At 54.1% G+C, this 21,903-nt stretch overlaps 1 protein-coding gene and 1 non-coding gene across 11 annotated transcripts in view; one reads left to right on the top strand and one right to left on the bottom strand.

The window, feature by feature from the left end:
- Nucleotides 1-586: 586 nt before the first annotated feature.
- On the bottom strand, nt 587-718 carry LOC115065424. The gene has a single exon (XR_003845215.1). It is a non-coding gene; the product is annotated as a small nucleolar RNA SNORA33 (small nucleolar RNA).
- Nucleotides 719-2,123: 1,405 nt separating this feature from the next.
- The window catches only part of Hdac5 (histone deacetylase 5), a 34,782-nt gene continuing 15,002 nt past the window's right edge, over nt 2,124-21,903 (top strand). The window contains exons 1-4 of one of the 10 annotated variants that reach the window (XM_021213396.1): nt 2,124-2,291; nt 7,945-8,155; nt 14,465-14,536; nt 18,918-19,029. Coding sequence is in view for 6 of the 10 variants with exons in the window: in XM_029545607.1 (XP_029401467.1) it covers nt 8,134-8,155; nt 14,462-14,536; nt 20,542-20,640 (196 nt within the window). In the remaining 4 variants the exon portion in view is untranslated. The other 9 variants (XM_029545611.1, XM_029545608.1, XM_029545607.1 and 6 more) reach the window with 9 other exon arrangements.

The raw sequence follows: 21,903 nt of genomic DNA, 5'->3' as shown, positions 1-21,903 counted from the left end.
CTGTCTTCAGACACTCCAGAAGAGGGTGTCAGATCTTGTTACAGATGGTTATGAGCCACCATGTGGTTGCTGGGATTTGAACTCCAGACCTTCGGGAGCTCTTACCCACTGAGCCATCTCGCCAGCCCTCATTTGCTTTTTTATTTTTGAAATGGGAGCTCACGTCACTCAGCTGATACCAAACTCAAACTCACTGTCGAGGAGAGCGACCTTGCTACCCCTCTTTCTCTCTTTTTCGTTTTTTTGAGACAATTTCTTTCTGTATAGCCCTGGCTGTCCTGGAACTTATTAAGTAGACCAGGCTGGCCTCGAACTCACAAAGATCTGCCTGCCTCTGCCTCCCAAGTGCAGAGACTACAGGGGTTCACCACCATCTTCTGCTTTAAAAGGTGGGAGTGTGTGTGTGTGTGTGTGTGTGTGTGTGTGTGTGTGTGTGAGTGTGTGTGTGTGAAGTGAATATGCCATTCTAAGCATGTTGTTTTGTTTTTGATGCTAGGTATTGAACACAGGCCTCAGATGCTATCCTCATGATCTGCTTCTGAGCTATGCTCCAGGCTGTAGATCCGTATACTTATAATTTTTACAATATTGTAGCCATTTTCAGGGATCTTAAAAACAGTCACTTGTCTTTAAGGCTCATTGCATGACAACATTATTATCAGCATTTTCTAAATTTTTGCAGAAACACATTCAGATAAGCCGATTAATTGGGTGGAGATATATGATATATCAGTCAACAGGTTCTCCAGCACAGGAGTGAGGATGAAAAAGAAAAAAGACAATTAGATAACATTGTAGCATGACCCCAGCCAGTTCTGAGGCTGAGGCAGGTTTAACTTTTTCCCAATCTGCTTTTATACCATTTTAATTACATGCCAGTAATTAAAAGTATTAAGGTCAGCTCTAGGTTGAGGAACAAGCATACAAAAAAGTAGTCAAGGGACAAGCAAGGCAGTAAACAAAGTCCCACGATCACTCCTGGGATCACTGTTTCTAGGGGCTTGTCAGGATGACCAAGATATCTGAGCCTACTTCCCCGTCCTAGCCCCAAATCAGATTCTTGCTTGAAGTCGGCTTCTTTCTTCCACCCTAAAATTAGATTCCTGCCTGAACTTATTCCCCTGTTCTAGCCTAAAATTAGATTCCTACCTGAACTTACTTCCTTGTCATGGCCCAATGTCAGATTCCTGCCTGAATCCCATTTCCTTGTCCTTGGCCAATGTCAGATTCTTGTCAAAAGTCCCAAAAGCCGCTTTTGCACTCCCCCACATATGTATAATTTTGAGCATCTGCATGATAACATGATAGATGTCTCCTAGTTTATTTGCAGATACCTACCTGATGGATATTTATTTAGGTTGTTTCCCACATCTCATATTACAAACAATCTCTTCCTATGTTCATTTTGGAGCACAATATTTTCTTAGAATACATTTTTGCTAGGAAAATTGCTAGGTCATTGACAAAACTATGTAGGTTTGATGACACAGTCATGTTCAGTTCCACTGACGTGGTAGTAGTGCGTGTGGTATCAAAGTTGGAGACCAGCGGACTTTTAGGTTCTTGGTCTGTTCCTTTGAAGGCCAGGGACAATTACGACCTACACTGTCGTTATCCAAGGAGTTTCTTTATCAAGACGCAGCGTTGTGCCAGATTAGCACGGTGGGTTAGAGACTTGTCCAAGCTAATCTTTCAGCTTTGACGCGCCTGCAGGGGTTTCCACTTTCAAGGCAGCCCCTAGGGTTCCCCCCCCCATACCCTCCCCCTACGAGGGAAGGGCGTGTTGGGGAACAGCTCAGGCGGGCAAAGATTGCACCATCCGCCGTTTGAAAAGGAAGTTGAAAAAGCACAGAGAACAAAATCGTAAATCCCACACATCTAGCCCCTGCAGCAGCAGGGATCCGGGTTCTACTCAGTTCATTACTTGGCAAAGAGATCGGGATCCCTTCTCTGCCACCTCCACTCCAGCCTAACCTTGGGCCGGGCATTGGCCCTTTAAGAAGCTGTCACGGTGGCGCTATTGGTCCCGCCCATCTGAGGGGAGGGCCGAATGGGAGGGGAGGGTTCTCGGCTGAAACCCCGAAAAGGGGGGGGGGTCTGAGCCTATTTTTAGCTCGGGGTCGGGTCACGTGACGGGAGTGACGTCTCCGAATGTTGTTGTTGGTGGCGGCGGCGAGCGGAGCCGGAGGAGCCGCCGCAAAGATGGAGGAGCCGTCGAGGAGGCGCTGCCGCTGCTGTTGCCGCCGCTGCTGCCGCCGCCGCCCGCGAAGCCGGAGCTCGAGCCGCAGCGGGTGAGCGCGCCGCACCCGCCAGGACCCCACCTCCCACGGCCCCGGGACGCCCCGCAGCGTCCGGTCCTCCCGCCGTCGCTGCCCGCGGGCTCCCCGCGACCCTGTCCTTCCTCCCGGCGCGCGCGCCGAGCCAGCCCGCACCCCCAGGGAGCGTCGCGGGGCCCGGGGAGTGTCGCCTTTGGCTCGCCGCGCGCGCCCTTCCTCATCCCTCCCTTGCAGGGCTCCTTCTCTGCAGGTAAGGGAGGGGCCGATCTTCCCGCACCCCGCGCCCCCAAATGTCCCGCAGACCAGCTGGGGATGTCTGATTTGTCTCCTCCCCGGCGGCTCATAATCCGTTGCAACTACGCTTTGAGCCTTGCAACCTGGATTCTGGGCAGACCCTCTCTTCACTAGACACCCCTCTCTTGTTACTCTGAGGTGAGGGGCGCAGCCCACCCACAGTGCTTCTCTAAGTGGCGAAGAACATACCCTTGATTTTATGTCCTTGACGTCCCTGCAGGTGGAAGAGGACTGCGGGGCCCACCTTACTTGTCTGTGCTATTCACCCCTTCGCCTGTGAGGCGTTACTGCGTTTATTACCACCCTCTTCTGTCTGACACCCTGGAGCTCGGGAAAGAGCTGGGAGATGAATTGGTGATCTTTCTTGGCTAGGGCAGATCTCCCCACCCCACTCCCGCGCCCAGTTTTCATCCTGGGTTTGTTTCTCATGGGGCAGAGGTTCTAATAGTGCCTTGTTAACTTGGGGGAGTCGGCTTCCCCCCCTCCCCACCCATCCCTGGGGCCCTCAGGAAGATGAGAACTGGCTGGACGATAAGTAATTAATCTAAGAGCTGGGGGGCGGGGAGTCGAGTGTGCTTCATTTCGGGGAGAAGGTGACCACTTCATGTCCCTGCGTTTGGCCTTCCGAGATGAGCTTTGTCCCTGAAGAGGAAGGGTAGCAGCTGCAGTTGTTTTTGGTGTGTGTGTGTGGTGTGTGTGTGTGTGTGTGGTATGGTGTGGTGTGTATGTGTGGTGTGTGGTGTGTGTGTGTGTGTGTGGTGTGTGTGTGTGTGTGTGGTGTGTATGTGTGGTGTGTGTGTGGTGTGTGTGTGTGTGTGTGTGTGTGTGTGTGTGTGTGTACCCATCACTCTGGTAGTGACCACTATGCTTCTGGGTCCTGGAATTAGCTTTGGATCTTGGGGATGGGAATGGAGAGAGGGGTTTAGGGTTCAATGGGAGGGGAAGATAGAGCTAGATCCTAGGAACAAAAGGAGACAGGGATGGGAGATTGGTTTGGGCCAGAAGACCTCTGGCTAATCCTGACATTGGGACCTGTTGGCCTTCCACTTAGGTCCTCAGGTTGCAGGCAGGGAGGGTCCCCCGGGCTCTTAAGCCCTCCACACCGGGACCCAGGAGCCCATGCTGGCTGTGGAGGTGGGCTACTACAGATGAACCATGTTGTGAGCTCCTCATTCCAGTTTTCCCTTCTCTTTCCCTCCTTAAACAACAAAGCTTGAGGAGAACTTGGTTTGCCTCCTCCTTCAAGTCTTCCCCTTTCTCTCTTTCCCCTTAGACTTGGATCTGGACTAGATCTTGTTAAAGACGGAGAGCCTGAATTAAAGGCGCAGGCTCCCGGCACCTCCTGACACACTACAGCCGGGAGAGACAGGTCCCAGGTGCATGTGTAGAAAATGTCCCCCCTCTTCATCAGTGCATCCCCCCAAGAATGGTGTAATCTGGGGGGGGGGCGGTAACAGTGTCACATGCACCATCCACCCCACGGAGCTGCAGAGATAAGCGCTTTGCTTTCCGGTTCTTGGGTCTGATATCTTAGCTGTGTGCTTAGACCCGGGACTTGGGAATGGGGGTCATTGTTGTTTTTGTATGGCAGAGGAGGGGGGTGCAGCCTGAGGAGCTGGGGGTAATGCAGTCGGTGCTGAAGTACCAGCTGCTCTTCAATAATTAATTCTTCCTACTCACGTCCCTCTGAGGAGGGGTGTCTGGAACACACAGCATCAGGCTCAGCCAGCCTGCTAGAGGACTCACCCCTGTTGGTGTGTGTGTGTGTGTGTGTGTGTGTGTGTGTGTGAAAGAGACAGTGAGGGGGGGCGGCAATTCTTGGCACTTTGGAGCATTGTCACTTGCTCATGAATGAAAACCCGATGCAGCCAGTGAGGGGGCCTATTGTAGCCGACTTTGGCTAATTAAACTTTCTCTCCCTTCCTTTTCCCCTACCCCACCTCACTCCAGCCCCAACCTCAGCCCTTTCTTGAATGAGAGCCCTGACTGGTAGTGCTGGGGAGGGGGTATCATCACTCTGTCTGAAGTTTTAGTGCAAACAGACCCTGTCTAATGCCCTCTGTCTCCACCTCCTCCCTCCCCCCTCTTTTTTTTTTTTTTTTTTTTCTAGTTTTTATCAGATAGTGTTTCTCTGTGTATCTTTTTTTTTTTTTTTTTTTCTAGAAATAGCAGCCTCCTCCATCTGGCTTGTGCAGATGCCTGGAGCTGCGTCTGAGCAGACAGAAATGGGCCGGTTGCAAAAATGAAATTGTCAGCCTGGTGCCCGTTTCCCCTCCCCTGTTGTCTTCCCCCTTTCCCTAGTTTGGGGCCTGCACAGCTTCCATCCTCCTGGACTTCTGTTTGGTTCAGCTTGAGGGGGGAGGCACGAGGCAGTGGAGGCTCCGAGAGGAGGCTGGGAACAGTTGTCTGCTATAGCCGGGAGGGGTGGAGATGAGAAACTGCTGCTGCCTTCCGATGGGATGTCTGGGCTTTGAGCTTTGCCAGCCAGTGAGTGTTGCAAGCGAAGCCCATCTCAGATGCATAGGATTTGGTACAAACTGCTAGGCCTTGGTCTCTATGATCTGGGGAGTAGCCCCTGACCTGAGAATGACCCTGGGCTGGGAGCTCAAGACTTGGGCTTGCCTCTCTCAGGCTCCGTTGGTATGTTGGCAGTGGGAAGCTTGGTGGTTCTGAAGGGGAATTTGAAGGGAGCTGTGGGAGGGACAAGATCTCAGTAGGAAGGCGTAGGGATGTGGCCCTCGGGCCATGGTATGGCTCTGGTCACCTTTTCCTGTCACCCTTTCCTCCCACCCTCTGCTGGAGTTTTTATTGCCGGGGAGTGGTATAGGGTTGCTGCCCTGCCTTCCTTACCTTAGCAGAGCTTGTAGGTGGAGGAGGTTCTGCCCTTCCCCCCACTCTTCCTGGGGGGGGGGGGAGGATGCCTTGGATGGAGGTAGAAGGTAGGTTCAGACCCTGGAGTAGACTGGGGAAAGGATGGAGTTGACTATCAAAGGGAGGGGAACAGGACTTTGGGGGTGCTGTCATTGGCGCACTGAGTTGTCATCCAAGTGGTGGCTACTGTAGCGGCTGTGCAGCCCCTGGTCCCCAGCTACCCACCCATGTAGCAATAGCAGGCCACTTCTGTCGAAGAGGGTGCAAACACCTCAGACTGCCGTTCTTTCCCTACCCTGCCCTAGACAAGAAGTTAAGCCTGTTCTGATCGGGCTACGAAGGCCTTTTTGTTTCCTAGGAAGCCCTGCTGGTGGGTCTCGGTCTCTTGGATGACCTGTGACCTGGGCCTCAGGACTTTGTAGATGCCTTTTGCAGGTGGATGGGACTGCTGGGTTCCCACTCTGTGGGGAGCAATGGCGTATACCTACGTCCTGAGCCCACTGGTTTCTCTTCTCCCCAGTGGAGAAGACCCAGAGAGATACTAGGGGAGGGGGAGGGGGAGAGGGGACTAAGGGAGGCGCTTCATCAGTTTGGGCCCCTTGGGATCTAGTCTTCTTGAGTGGCCTCCTGCTTTGGAGGTTTTTCTCATTAAGTAGATGGGCTGGGCTACTCAGACTTGCTGGCAGTCGTGGGAATTTCTGAACCTGTGTTCCTCAACCCACGGGAAAGGGTGTGAGCGGGACTGGGCGCCAGCTCTGGTGTGGGCATGGGCTGAGCTGGCCTGCCCACGCGGGCCCTGCCAGGACACCAGCAGCCCCACCTGCTGCATTCCTGAACTTGGTCCCAGACCTGTACAGGTTCTTCTGTCTTTAGTCTCTGTCTTTCAGTCCTGAACCCTGATCTGAATGTGCCTTTTTATAGCCCCGGAGTCCAGAGCGACAGGGAGCAGCAGGCTCGGGACTCTTGGGTCTTTGTGTGGCCCTGCCAAGGAAGACTTGAGAGGCTTCTAGGCTCCAACTGGACCTCACCCCCGGGAGTCTTTGATAATGGAGGGTTTGCAGAGATTGAGTGCTGCCAGGAGGTAGGGCTCTCTGGGAGAAAGTTTGGTATCAAAGTAAAGGGAGATAGATGATAGATGATAGATGATACATGATTGGCTGCTTGGAGCTGGAGAGCAGAGTTAGGGCTTTAATGTTGGCAGTTCTGGCCACTTCCTGACACTTGCTCTTATAGGGCTCTGGAGAGCCTGGCTTCTTTTGGAAGCAAATGAATGAGATTGTGTCTGGGTGGATCAGGGGCTCATTGGGGTCCAGGTGGGCACTGCCTGGTTTCTAAGGCTTGAAGATGAACTGTAGGGCTAGGGTGGGGACTCTGGCCAACTCACATCCCTTTACTCCACAGACTTTGGATTGTATTGGGTCTTTTGGTGCCTTTGTGTAAACAGGGGGAAAAGGTGTTCCTTATTTTGGTAGACTTAGGATATGTCGGCCATTGCTTGACAGGCGGCACACACAGGCTGGATTTCACAGTTCCTTCCACAGAGCCCAATCTGAACAGCACACAAAGCCTTGGGTCAGGGCCCAGAAAACTCCAGCACACTTATAGAGAGCGCTGGGTCTGTTTGACTTTCCTAATTCATGAAACGCACTCCTGTGCCCTGACTCACCGTGGTGTTGGGAAGACAAAGCGTGTGTTTTCAGTGATAGGTGGAAAGGGCTCACAACACGGGGCGAAGATGCCAGGCCTGTGAGTCCCAGGGATACCGGGCTGGCTATCAGGTCCTCCCTGAACTTTAATAATTTTATTATTTTTCAAATTGCATTTATTTGTGTGTGTGTACATGTATGTATATGGGTGTGTATATGGCACAATGAGTACACAGGCGTCAAAGGGCTACTTCCGTGTGTCGTTTCTTTCCTTCTGCTACGTGGGTAGGATTGAACTCTGGCCCTCAGGCTTGGCAGCAAGCATGTTTACCTGCTGAGCCTTCTCATTAGCCCTGGTGGGGTTTTTTTTGTTTTGTTTTGTTTTTTTGGTTTTTTCCGAGGCAGGATTTTGTGTAGTTCTGGCTAGCATTAGACTTACACAGTCACGATTAGCCTTGAACTTCTGACCTTCCCAAGTTCTGAGATTAAAGACATGGCGCCAGCAGGGTACTCAGTAGCTTTCCCTGAACTTCAGCCAGGGACCCCAGGTCAGCTCAGCCTTTTCCCATTGCCACAAATCTGGCCAGCCTGTAGGTGCACCTGGCACCGGGCACTGATGTCTGCAGAGACCACGATAGCCATTTCCTGTCCCTGGGGCACCACCAATTAGGAAGAGAAGAAATAAAAGAGTCTGGTCCAATGCTGTTTCCTCTGTGCCCTTGGCAGGTGGCCCTCCCTCTCTTCCCTGGGAGAAGATGCTGAGATGCTGAGATGCTGGATGGCTCCAAGGTCTCCTTTGGCTCTCAGAGTCCCGAGTTCGAGTTCGGGACCGCTAACACTGCTCCCTCTCTCCCCAGGGATGCCGTCCTGAGTGCCTGACTGCCTCGCCCCGAAGGATGGCCTTGGATGGGCATTAGAGGCACTGCTGCCCCGGGCTCCTGTCCCGTCCGTCTGTCTGTTGTCGTCTGTCTCTCTTGACATCACCGCAGCTCCACCCCCTCCCGTCCCAGCCCCCAACGTCAGCTTCCTGCAGGCCCAGAGCCGGCATGAACTCTCCCAACGAGCCGGGTAAGAGCTGGGAGGTTGGAGAGGAGCCTCTTGGGGGTAGTTTTGAATGTAGTGGGCTGTGTGGGTTTCCTGCCCGGGCCAGCTGACTGCCAGTGTCTGAGATGGCAGGGACTGAAGGGGTCAGGAGTGGAGAATGTCACATCATCAAAAATCTTCCCGGAAAAACAAATGAAAAAACAGAGGCCAACCGTGAGACAGACCTGGGAATCCTGGGAGGGCCTGGGTCTCCCTCAGCCCCGATGCCTGCCCTTGGGTACCTGAGATGGAGGCGTGACTTTCCCTGGGTAGCCTGGGACAGTGTTGGAAGTGTTGTCCTGGTGACAGCTGAGTGCTCCTGCTACTTCTTGTGGTGATGGCTTTTTTCCCCTTGCTGGAGTCTTGTGTCGCCGGTGCTGTACCTTTTCCTGGTGGAGGCTCTACAGTGTGGGGATCGGAGTGGGTTATGTGTGTGGAGAAGAGTCTTGGCTCTTGGCCGAGTGTAAGGAGAGGATCTTCTTCCTCTTGGTGGATACTTGTGCTGGGGGGTCTTTGACTCCCAGTTCCCATTCCTTTCTGCTAGGACCTTGCTGGGTGCTGCCAGGAATAGTCTGTGGGTGGGGTGTGTCCCGACGTGTGCCTATGAGGGTGTGTCCAGATGACTTGAGCTGGACCCTCAGGAGTTCCCCAGAAGGTCGCAGGTTAGCATGGTCGGAGTAGTAGCTGCCTCTTGCCCCTAGCTGTTTCCTTGTAAACAGCCTGAGATGGTCAGTGTCTCTCCTGCCGAATCCCGCCCAGCCCTAGCTCTTCCCAGCACACCCTGTTCCGGTATCTTTCTTCTGCAAGCATGGATAGATGGATACTTTCCCATTTAGAGAAAAGGAGGATGAGGGGATTGGATAAAAACTGAGCTGCAAGAAGCAGGGAGGGACTCAGCCCCCCCACTGGGGAGTGTCTGTCCCCAGCTGTCTTCTCACTATGTTTGTATTTCCCACTGGGGTCTTCCTGCCCTTGCTTTCATTCAACCCCCTAAGGGGTTACACCAGGTGGGCTCCAGAGGTCTGGCTTCCTGTCTCATCCTCTGGTCATCAAAGGGACAGGAAGAGACCTGATGACTGTCCGTCGGTCCCTCCGTTCTGCTCTTCGTTCAGACAGCCAGACAGTGGTCCTTGCTTTCTTCCTCTGAGCCATCTTTATTCCCTGCTTCACTTGGGGGTTGGGAGTTGACCCTTGACCAAGGGTACAGAGGCTGCCCAGGGACATCTGTTGGTAGCTTGGGGAGGACATTTCCCAGCTGTAGGCCTTCATTCTCTTGCGGCAAAAGCTGAGTTTCTAGGGTTGTGTTCTAGTCAGCGATGGTCCAGGTTCTCCTCACAGCCATCCTGCCTGAGCTGGTGGGAGCGTGCTGTAGCTGGAGATCTCCGCAGGCTTGGCAGCTTCTGAGCTCTAGTAGGATAGGTATTCTTGGTGACCTGTCTCCTGGCTGGCTTTCCAGCTGCCCCCAGCAGGGGGGGATGCTGTCTTTTCCGTGTATGGGAGGGAGAGAGAGAGGGGCACAGGATATAGGACTATATTTTAAGACCGTTGAGAGGCTTGTGTCAAGAGGTGACCTGCTCTTAGTTTTTTCCTACAGCTCCAGCGCTGGCTATCCTGGGGGGGGGGGGGGAGACAACCAGTCTGCACACAGCTTCTACTCTTTGAAGGGGCTCAGCATCTGTTCTCCAAGTTCAGCTGGCATCTGGGTTGGGGCTTCCTCCGATGTCCCGAGCCTGGAAGAAGCTGGGTACTACATGTCTTGGAGTTCCACAATACTAAAGTGACTTTGTTTTCAGAGCACATAGGTGTCCACAGCGAAGTGGACACCTTGCAGAAGGTCCTAAGAAAGAAAGATTGGGAGCCCCAGGACAGGCTACAGACAGGAGGGAGTGATGCGAATGACCTAGCTCTCCCCACATCCTGGCTTCCTAGCTGCTAGCTCGGTCCTCTCTTCCTAGGGCATACAGCTGCAGGGCAAGCATAGTAGGGTGTTTTCTTCCTCCCCCCCCCCTTCCCTCAGCATAAGAATGTTTCTTGGTTTGACAAGTCCTTGCCTGGCTTCACCAGTGAAACTGGCCTATGGTGGACCAAAAGACAGGAAATGGTCCATCCCTATAGTCCCAGCCCAAAAGTCAGCATGCAAGTCCTGCTGAGGTGAGGCAGGTAGAGACAGTTTGCTTCTGGGCCCACCACTTTGGCCAGTGGGCAGTCACTCTCTATACCTCTGCACTGGGCTACATGCCAGTACTTGACCTAGCTACCTCTCTGGCCATCTGAGGAACCCCACTCCCCGGAAGAGGTCAGTCTGTTTCCCCCACTACCTTTTTCTTTAGGCGGGGTGGGGGTGGGGTGGGGTGGAAAGGATGAGGCGTTCTTTATTTTTCCTGTAGCCAGTCCTGTGTGTATGTTCCCCTACATGGGGTTAAAGATGGCTAGAATTTGTAGCAGCTCTGACTTGGAAGAGACTCCCTGGCTGGGACCTAGAACCTCAACTGCCCTGGTTGTACCCTGTTCTCAGGGCCATGGCTTAGAGAGGGACAAGAATGTGGCCTGCCACGAGATCCTGTCTGGATGTTTGTTGGTGGGGCCCTGGAGGAGGCATCTAGGTTCCTTATGCCCTGCGTGGGAGGAAGATGAACCGCATGATAGCACCTGTCTGCCCAGCACCACCTAGCGCCCTCTATACTTTCTCTCCTTTCCTTTCCCAGGAGGGAGGGCGACTGCCCCCTCCCTTTGGGGTGACCAGAGAAACTGGGGCATGGGTGTGGGGTGGAGCCAGGAACCTTGGCGTCCTGTCTCCCTGCCTCAGGCTCTGCTACTGAGCCCCTGGGAGGGCAGGCAGCCAGCCAGAGGAGAAAGTGGGTCAGTGCTGGCCTGGACAGGGGTCTGGGGAGAAGACCCTTGGTCTCCTTTGTCTATAGATGCCTTGGCAGATTGGAGTCTGCTTGCTCCTCCTCTGCTCAGCTTCCTTCCAGAGCGATTGGGGGCTTAGGACTGGCTGGTGAGGAGAGGCAGTATCAACCCAGAGGGGAAGTAGAAGATGACAAAGTGGATGTCTATATTCTTCCTACAGTTAGCTTTAAATGAGAAGATTCAGCCAGTACCTAACTGTGGACCTGGCTTGCGGTGGTCTCTCGGCCATACTGATAGGTCCCAGTGTGACCAGGCTCAAAGGGAGGGACTGTGGGGTAGTAGGGTAGATGCTTTCCGGGTGTCTCCCAGTCCAGGCTCTCTGGACCAGCCTTGGGCAGAAGACTTCTCTTCCCTTTCAGTCAGGGTTCCAGGCCAGCCTTTGGGCCCAGGGAATGAGATCAGGCAGAGCTGGAGGTGGCAGCGTTGGGCTCTCCCTTCTGCTCCAGCTTCCGAGGATTTGGAGGCTGGGGTGTAGCCTTAGAGCGAGGAGCAGGGGCACTGCCAGAACAGAGCTGGTTCTGTAGCCCAAGCTGGGCTTCAGCTTGCTGGTGCTGGCTCTGGATGTGTCTCGTGGACACACCCTCAGGGAGCACTCTGGGAGAATTGGATGGGAAGGGATGGTGAAGTCGGCAGGAGAAGGGGGCGCTATAGCAGGAAAGCTTGAAGCTAGACATTAGGAAGACCTCGGTGCATGTTTCATCATTTGCATCTTGGAAGGAGAGAGGCTGGTCCTTCCTCCCGCTAGACCTATCCCGGCACATTTCCTCAGAGCTTTTTGGGAATTGCACTGAAGATGGAGACCTCTCTTGGGAAAGAGTAGAAGTCATGATAGTGCCAGTTGTTCTCGCTGTGCCCTGGCTTTTGAGCGCCCCATTGTGAAGAATACTCTTTACCAAGTTTAATAGCTTAAGCCTGTAGCCCCAGCAGCGGAAAGGCGGAGTCAGGAGAATCGTCGTGAGTTCAAGGCTAGCCTTGGCTACAGAGTAGGACTCTTGTCTCAAACAACAAGAAAGGGAGACCTCGTTTGACATCAGGCTAATCTAGGGTCTCAGGTGCTTGGCTTTCAGTCTGTCCTAGCTGCCACCCTCCCCTGAGCAGGGCTCCCTTGTGTCTCTCCTGGGCCTGGGGCAGGTAAGAGTGTGTCAGGACAGGGCCAGCCAGCCCTTCTGGTTGATCTCAGCGTGGGTGGGTGGAGCCTCGTCTGGGAGGGGCTGCTGCCCACGGCTTTCTGGGCTCCCTTGTGTCTGCCTGGCTGTCACTGGTAGAGCCTCTGGTCTTCCCTTCTCTTCTTGAGAAACCTAGATGATCTGGATGCAGCTGGGGGAGGGGCGGTAGACAGGCAGTGTTTTCCAGTACCAAGCTCCTAGATTGCACAGGTCTTCTGCCTTTCCTTCTAGAATCTGTCTTGACTGTAGCTTTAGCCTCCTCCCACTTGAGTTCCTGGTCTACCACTGGGGAACAAATCCCCGAACCCCAGGGTCGGTTGCATCTTACCGTGCTTGGGAGAGCTTGCCTCTACCACCCCCCTTGTGTATGTTTTCCAACCTGACGGAGGAGGCCCCCAGTGGTGTCCTGGCAGAAACTTGGAAGATGGGTTTCTGGAGTCACAGCCACCATGTCCTTGGTTGGACTGCTTCTCCCAGGCTCCTGACAGAAGGGTGAGGTCATCCAGTCCAGAGAGAGGACAGGTGTCCCTGGCTTTGTGCCTGGAGTGGGGGGCAAGGAGGGGCCAGGAGGGGTCTAAAATAGTAACTGTGATGTCATGAAAGGGGAGGAGCCTACAGACCCAGGAATAACCCGTCTATTAAAAGGCTGCAGTGAGGTCAGGGGGCCAAGTGGGATCTCTCTATCAGTGGGAGGAGGCACAACTCGGGAAGAAGGGGGAGGTCATCAGTAGGTGATGCCGGCAGTGGCACCAGTTTTGATGGTACAGTGACCCCATGGCCCAGGAAGGTGGAGAGCTGGGGCTACCCTGCCAGGCCAGGGTGCTCACAGCTTTATGACTAGCTGGAGGGTCTCCGACCCCAAGTCTTCCTGTTTGGGCGCTGGAGGTCCTGCACCTGGACAGATGTGCATATTCTGTGCCCATGGGTTATGGTGGTCAGTGCTTCAGACCTCCGGTCCCTATCATGTGAGCAGCTCTGTGAGGAGAGTGACGTCCGTCTCGCCGTACCTCGGTTTCCCCATCTTGGCCTCTTGCTGGTGGTCGTTGTTAGCACGAAGGCAATGATGTTTGCAGCTTGTGGTGCCCTCAGCTGGGGACACTGCCAGGAGAGCGTTGATTGAACTGAGTACGGGCAGGTGCTGGCTGTCCAGTTCCCCTGCCTGGGCTGGGCAGAATCTACCCAGAAAAATCTCTCTGGTCCCTGGGAAGAGGCCGAGTGCCAGAGGTAGCGCTGCAGAATGGGTGGGAGAGCTGCCACCCCACTGCTCTTTAGGGTCTCCCTGATAGTAAGAGTGTAGAGAGGCATCTCCCTCCCAGCTCTGTGGGAAGGCAGAAGTTACACAAACTCCACAGGCTGTAAGGAGGAGGTGCGAGGTTAGACCAGGTGGTTGGGTGTCTGTCACCTCTCCCTAGTCTCTCTGATTCCTCTCCTTGCTCTGCACAGAAAGGGGGAAGAGAGAAGATCCAGGCTGGCTGCTTGGTGTCCAGTCTGTTGTTTGCCCCCAGCAGTGGCCAAAGCTGACCCCAGATGCATGGGTCCTCTGCCTGCACCCTTCTCTAGTCCAGCCACTGGCCACCCAGGTCTGTGGCCTTGGCCCGGAGTGCAGGCCTCCCTTATCCCCCTCCCCCTTGACTGGCGCTTCCTCCTGGGGTGGAACGCGCCTCCCCCCATGGGGCCTCCGCCAGGCCTGGGCTCCTGGCAGCCAGCCGGCGGCTCCCTGAGCATGCTCCACCTATTTATAGACAGGGCCCTCCCCCAACTGCTATTTCAGTCTCCTGCCAGCTGCCGGCGGCTCATTCGGGGAGGAGGAGCAGGGAGCCAAGCCCAGAGCTGTCACCGGTGGCTCTGGGAGGGAACACAGAGAGAGCCTGCCTGCCCACTGAGCTCCCCTTCCTGTCCCCTGAGCACCCAGCCATAGCCCAACTCCTGGAACCTTTGGACAGACTTTGGTCCATGCTCCTGGCACGGAGAGCAGGCCTTCAGCCTCCCTGCTGCCTCCGGAGCGCCCAGGCCGGATGAGGTGCCTCCTTGCCTTGTGGGTCCCAGCGGCAGTGGCCTGAGGGAGTCCTTGAGCAGCCGGCTGGCCCTGCTGACCACCTTCCCCTCCCTGGCTTCCGCCTCGGGCGGCCCCTCCCTGGCATGCTGCTGGTGCCCAAGGCACAGGGGCTTGTGGAGATGCTGCAGACCATCTATGAGACGGAGTCCTGTTTCTCAGCAGATGGCATGTCAGGCCGGGAACCATCCTTGGAAATCCTGCCACGGACCCCTCTGCACAGCATCCCTGTGGCAGGTAAGTGGCCCCGTGTCCCCACCTGCCCTCAGCTCTTGAGCATCCTGGCGCCTGGTTTGAGCACCTCACTGGGAGTCTTCCTCCATCGGGGCCCTGCTTCAGGGGTTTTGTTGAACATCCGTGGATTGGAAGAGCTGTGCCTCCCTTCCCTCCTTGCCCAGGGTCTCCTAGCCACCCTCCGCCTCATCCCTCCAGCGCCTCTGCCTGCAGCAGGGTCAGCCTCAGCTGCTAGGGGCTAGGGCTTCCTAGAGGATTCTGGCCTAGTTGGACCATGGTCAGAGGGGAGGAAGTGGGTCAGTGACCTGTCTCCAGGCTGCCTGCTCTCCCCACAACTGAGCAGAGGAGGAAGTTGTACCTGGAGCACCTGCAGGAGTCGGAATCCGAGCCTCTGTGGCTTGCTTTGACCTGGTAGTGACTTTGGCAAGTTTTTGGTCAGGAGGCTTCTGAGAATGGACTCTTAGGGAGAGAGAGCCTTGTTGGGATAGGGGTTGAGCAGAGACTAGCAGCTGGGGTGTTTAAGGATTTTGGCTTAATTCCTAGTTCCCTCCTATCTCTTCCTTCCCTGGGCTGTGGTTTCTTCCCACTTTCTGAGGATGAGGAAGTGTTATTTTGACCACAGGTGGGCTTAAGGACCTCCCCCCCTAACCTCAGCTCGAGGATTCCTAGACCTGCCCACCTTCCCTGGGGGAGCTTTTTATTGATCCTTGGTAGGGGGTGGGGTCCCCCCAGCGCTGGCCACTCCTTCTCTCACTCCCAGGAACCTGTTGCCACCAGGCCGGCACCACAAGATGCTTCCTCCAGGGAGGGGTCTGCTGGACTCATGCCCGCTTGGCCCCTCCTGGTAGTGGCTGGCTTGGTACTTTCGAGAGAGATTGCGTGTGTGTGTGTGTGTGTGTGTGTGTGTGTGTGTGTGCGTGCGCGCGCTAAAGTTCTTGACTCTGGATACGTGGGTGTGGATCTGAAGGTTTCAATTAGAAGGTGGGAGCTGTATTTCTCTCTGGTGGGTACCTGTGATTTGGCTCTCAGCTGTCCAGGGCTAAGACTTCAGTAGGATCGGGCCGAGTCAGAAGTATGTTTTGGGAAGGTTTGGAAAATCCTTGGCATGTGATTTGCTGTCCGCTTGGACGTGGATAGGGATGTCCATTCAGTATCCTAGTATAGGGCATAGTCGTGGAGACCAGCCCTGCCGTGTGCTTACCAAGTCCCCGGGATGGAGCCCAAAAGGCCGATGTTTGCTCAGGACTAATGGAGCTATAGCCCCTGTCCTTAACTGTCAAACTGTGGCCTCTGCACATTCACATGGTCTCCTGGGAGATTAAGGACTATCTGCAGAGCATCGCCTAGTGTGGCTTCTAGCCGGGTCACCCACTCTGCACTGAGCTGCCAGTTGGCCCCAGGTTCCCTCTTGTTTACTCTTCTTTGGTTTAGACCCTAGAAACCCTGAAAGTTTGGGACCGTGTTCTTCTATCCCTGGATATACCCCAGCCAATCCTTCTCTCTAGATCTCCAGCTCTCCCCCCAACCCCCCTTCCAACCTGGCCTTCTGAGTGTGGCGCAGTCCCTGCTGGCAGGAGGGAGGTGTGAGTCACCCCAGCAGCTCAGGGAGAGGGCTAAGAATGTTCCCCTGAGCAGTTCTGATGCTGTGTCTGTGACGCGGCTGGGGACAGATATAGGCCTGGAGCTTGGCTGCCTTTTTTTTTGGACTCTGGAATGTAAATAGTCGTTTCAAATAGAAACACTTTAACCTTTGGGTTAAAAAAAAAATCCTCCCTAGATAAACATGGCCATGAGGGCCCAGAAGCCCGGTGTTTCCCTGCAGCCCTTTTCCCTTCACCACACATCCTCTCCTTCCAATTTCTTGAGCAGTCTCCAGACAAGAGACAGAAGCCTACAGCTGACAAAGCCGGTTTCCAGGGGTGCTTTCTCAGATGGTGTTGCTGGTGTCCCTGCCCAAGGGGCCTTCCAAGATGCTGCCTCTCTGTCCTTTGTAGCAGCAGGTCCTAGGAACTCTTACTCCCGGGCAGCTTTTGCTTCCTCTGCTGTCTTGTTGACTGCTAATACCCCCCCCCCAACACACACACACACACACACACACACACACACACACACACACACACACACACCTAGCATAGTGGGTGGTACTTAGATGAATGAGTGTTGGATGCAGAGGTGGAGATCCCCCGCCTTCTGGCAGGATGCCTGGGTGCTAGTCTGGGGCTTGACCTGGTGGCTGGATAGAGATAGCTACAGTGAACACCTAAGGGTGAGTGAGCTCAAGAGGGAGAGAGACACTCACTTGGCTCTTGCTTAAGGAAGGGGAAAGGGGCCAATTCCCCTTCCACTGTGGGTGACTAGGGGTGTCTCTGTCTAGTTACCTTGTCACTGCCCCGTGTGCACCTCCATATATCAGGCTCGGCCCTAGCTTGAGGGTCCTGGGATCTTTAGTTCCACTGCAGCATTCCCAGTGGGCCAGAGTGGGGTTCCGATGTCCTCTTGTTCATTTCTGGTTGAGCCGAGACCTTGGATCCTGGGGGAAGGAATGGCAGAGGAGGCTTCTCTGCCAGCCGAGGGAGGCCTGAGTCTGGTTTGTGCCAGGAAGGAGTGCTCTGGATGTTGGGAAGTCCCACGGGGTTCAGGTTTGCTGCCGGGGCTTTCCCTGACTGTTCCTATTTAGGCTCCTGAGGCCATTCCGAGCATGGCTGTGCGTCAGGAATGTGTAGGTGTGGGGATGCCAGGAAGGTAGGAAGGGCAGGACTTGAGTGGAACTAACATTGTAATCCACGGGGCGACAGGGATACCGGGGACTTTCCTTACTGGTCTCTTTTAGGAAGGATGTTAATTACCCACATCCCATAGTGGAGCAGGGTTAGAGATGTGAAAGAACTTACCCAGAGCATTGAATAAGTAGACGCTTAGATTTGAACTCAGGTCTGTCAGTGTGGGGACCATTGTTAACCTACACAAAAGCTTTCTCTCACATTCCTTTAAGAATAGTCCTTTGTCTGGGTGGGTGTGTCCTCAGAGCTAGTGTCGATGGCTTAGCAACCAGAGCATGGGCTGGACAAACTCCAGTTTGTCCCTTCAGTAGGGTACCCATCTGCAGTATCCAGCCTGTACAACCTTATGTGGGAGGCCCGCCTGCACCTCCAAAATTTGTACTCCTAGAGAGTAGGGCTCATTCTGGCCCCACTTCTGGGGTGTCCAGGAGTAGCCTCCCCCCACAAATACTTGAAACCACTTGGTCAATTATCTTTCTCCCTGCAGGCGCTTTGGCTCAAAAGAAGGTGAGCGCCTAAGAACAGAGTAAAAAATGCTCTCCCATGCAGACAGCCTCTCCTGCCCCCATGGCCTGCTACCTCATCTTGTTTTTGAGACCCTCAGCTGTCCCTTCCCCTCTGCACAGCTGCCAGACAGGAAGTCAGATTAACCGTGTCCACACACAGCTGTAACAGCTGTCAGATTGTCAACAGGAATGAGTGCAGGCAGTCCAGGGACTGTGAGACAGTGGTTCTCTGGCTTTGAATGGCAACAGAATTGCCAAGGAGATGTGGTGGAAGGCAGGTTCCCAGTCTGCAGGACAGCTGGGGGAAGCAACGTTTAAACTCCTCCTTTGGCAGTTCCGATGTACAGCATGTGAGAGAGTAGGCTGCCTCTCGTGTTTCGTGGAAGGCCCTGGTGGGAGAAGGGTCTATGCAGAGGGCAGGCGGGCGGCTGTTATCTTAGACAGGCAAATAAATGCAGCTCCCGGCAGCCTGGCAGTCTGGAGAGAGGATGTTTTGAGATGCCAGGAGCAGGTGTCTAAACTCGTTGGGGGATAATGGCAAGCAGCCAGGCGGACAGGGTGCCTTGCTGGACAGTGAAGCCCGGGCTGTGCATGGAGAATGCAAGCAAGATCGGCCCTGGGGCCCTTGCCACCCCCACCCCCACCCCCCACTCCCAGGTAGGAGCAATAACTGCCGGTTTTGCATGGTTAGTGTGCCCTTTAATTGCCTGCAGCTTTTGTGCCCAGATATTCTTGGGATGGTGGGGAGGTGGCACTCTTCTAGATAGCCACCTAGGATCAGCGCTGATCCCAGGGACACCTTGAGGCCCCTACCTGGATTCTGCATCCCTGTAAGGTCTTTCAGAGTCTCAGCCCACCTCCAGCTTTCCAAGCTCCCCCCTGCCACTTGTCCCCGTCTCCCTTCCACCTTCGGGCTCTGGTATGCTAGTGCCACCCAGGTGCCTTCATTTAGGTTGCCCGACCCTCAGGGCTCCTTGTCGAATCTCTCGCTATATTTGGTGCCAGCCTCCAGGGTTTCCCCTTTTGCTTTGTAGGGAGCGGGGCAGAGAGAGCCAGGAGAGTCTAGATTAAGCACTGGCTCCTCTGCCTCCTTTTCAGGTGACCTTGGACAAGCTCCCTCTGTGGCCTCACTTTCTCCTCCTGCAGCTGGGGGCGTTGAGTTGCCGAGCTCCTGGGCCTTTTCCTTTCTGACACTCTGAGGGTCTCTGAGGTCAGTTTCACGTTGCTTCTGTCTCGCTGGAGGAAGGGCTGAGGGTCTCCCAGCACCTTGCCCCAGGAGGATAGAGAATAGCCTTGGGCACAGGTGTCACCTAGAGTGGGGGACAGTGAGGTCAGGGATGGGAAAGTATCAGACCCGCTCAGAGCTGGGGGCCTGGAGAGCAGGGACCAGGGAGTGTGCTTATTTGTTCCGGGTGATTTGGGGGGGGGATGGAAGGGACCCCACTACTGAGATTTGAGCTGTAAAAATCAGGCAGTGAAGCCAGGGAGGTGGCCTTTGGGCACTAGAGCTGAGGGTACGCCACTCCCAGGACCTTTTCTCTTTCAGTGGGACCTAGCTGCTGGTCATGGTACAGCCTATAGGAAAGGCTCTGATGGTACAAGTCCACAGAGTGACCTTCAGACAACATAAATGACAGTTAAGGCCTCACTGTGGCAGGAGTCTGAGCCTAGCATCTACAGAGCTTAAGTGATCTGTGAAGTTGGCCTTACATAATCCTAAACATTTGATTTTGTGAGCTTTTACTTTTGGTTAAACCAACAAGCACTTTATTTGTTTGTTTGTTTATTTATTTGTAATTGAAACTCATTTATGTTTATGATTGGTTTGCCTGCTTTCTATGTCTGTGGACCATGTGCATGCCTTGGTGCCTGAGGAGGCCAGAAGAGAACATTGGCGCTCCCAGGGCTGGAGTTACAGATGGTGGTGAACTGCTAGTGAACCTGGGTCCTCTAGAAAAGTAGACAGTGATCATAAGTAATGAGCAATCTCTCCGGTTTGTGTGCTTGTGTGTGTGCGCATGTGCATGTGTGTGTGCATGTGCGTGTGCGTGTGTGTGTGTGTGTGTGTGTGTGCGTGTGCGTGAGGAGAGAGAGAGAAGGAGAGAGAGAGAGAGGGAGAGAGTCTCAGTGTAGTCCAAGCTGACCTTGAATTTACCGAACTTACTTAAACTTGGGGATTGTCATGCCTCAGCCTTCCTAATGTCATCCTATTTGACTGTGTGTGTGTGTGTGTGTTTGTTTGTTTGTTTTGTTTTATCATTTTATTTCTTGGACAGGGTCTGACTATGTAGTTCTGTCTAGCCTGAAACTTGCTATGTAGATAAGGCTGGCTTTGAACTCAGCAGAGGTGTTTTTGATCTTTTGAGACGGGGTCTGGCAGTGAGCTCGGATTGACCCCAGCCCGACACTGAGTACTAGGGTTATAGGCATATACCACCACAGCTGGCCATTTTGTGAACTTGAGACGTATTATTATGGTTGTGACTGTTGTCATTATTATTATTATTTTGGTGCTGGTGATCATACACAGAGCCTCATGCATTAGGTAAGCATTTTACCACTGGGGTATATTCTGAGCCCATGGAAACATTCTGAGTAGTATCTATAGATTTTGCTAGGTTGCCAAAACCAGAACACGCACACATGTGCGCGCAAACACACACACACACACACACACACACACACACACACACACACTCTCTCTCTCTCTCTCTCTCTCCAGGAGCCATTAATAGTAGCCCTGACAAGCTCCTCTGCCATCTCCCCAGGCCCTGTGCCAAGTTCCCCAGCACGCATTTTCTTGGGCTTGGCAACCTGGGAGGTAGGTGCTCCGCTTCCATTTTGCAGATGCTTGTGCGAAGCCTGGGGAGGCGCCTGGAGCCTTGACTGGCAAGTAGTGCTGCCTTGAGCCTGTGCCATCTCTCCCAAAGCCCTCACTCGTAACCATTACATGATGGTGTTCGCTTGCTCGACGAGTCGTGCAAATTGCTAGGTGAGAGTCATGCCGAGCCTGCACATGTGGAAATGCCGTCTGAATTGCGGTAGAACCTGTTGAGCCTCAATCATCCTCTCTAGTCACGTAAGAGCACAGAAATAGATCATGGGAAACCGTCCTCGGTGGGGAGGGGTCATCGGCCAGCGTCATGGGCAGAGGAGTGTGAAGTGTGTTCCCCGCCTCCTTCCAAATCCACTCAAGGCCAAGACAGGGACGGGAGCCTTTTTTTCCCCCGTCTCTGAGGGACGGACAAGGTAATTAGACATTTAAAGAAGCTGCTGGTTGTTGGCGAGGCAGGCCTAGGCTACCTGGGACACTGGTGCGGTGTGCTGTCTTCTTGGGTGGGCTTTCCTCCACCTGTGCTGTCTGGAATGACATCCCACCGTGGAGCCAGACTTAGGAACATCCTACCCAGGCCGGGAGCCGGGTCACCTGAGTTCAGATCCCAGCTCTGCTGCTCCTTAGCCTGTGGGGGTCTTCTGCACAGTCCTCTCTCTGTGGAGTGTGGTTCTAAAGCCTGTCACTGAGGGCTGAAACAGATGGTCTCAGAGGACCCTTTGGCCCTGTACCCTCCAGGCAAAGCAGCTCCACTGAGGCAGATGCTGTCTGCATAGGTCTTGTTTCAGTCCCGGGTGTTTAGTGGCTCGTGGAGAAGGGTCTTTCAAGATAGACACGAAGCATCTCGGGCCTTCTAGATGTGTTCAAACCCTGGACTGCTGCAAGGTTCCCCAGTGGAGTAAAAGACACGCATTCGCGGCCGGTCAGGGTTTTTTTCCTGGACTTCTGATTTGTGATGTCTCTGAGGGAGGGAAGTGTATGCCTTGTAGACTTGTAGACTGTTTGGAGCAGGAGCAACCCCCCTCCCCCGTTGTTCTGGGGTAGCTAGGGCTAGATCTGTTTATTTTGAGCCCTGGTTCCCAAAGGTAGTCAAAACCTGTTCCTTGTGACCCATAGCCTCTTTCTGCCCAGAGACCACATCCCTTTGTCTGGGATCTTCTGTTTTCACTGAATTTCATGATCTTGTTGTTTGTTGAAAGGGATTTTACTCTGTAGCCCAGGCTAGACGGAAGCTCACTATGGTTTTGCTCT

Source organism: Mus pahari, chromosome 14, assembly GCF_900095145.1.
Source record: "Mus pahari chromosome 14, PAHARI_EIJ_v1.1, whole genome shotgun sequence".
Classification (NCBI taxonomy): domain Eukaryota; kingdom Metazoa; phylum Chordata; class Mammalia; order Rodentia; family Muridae; genus Mus; species Mus pahari.
The sequence above is the reverse complement of the archived record's forward strand: the minus strand, read 5'-3'. Positions and strand labels throughout refer to the sequence as shown.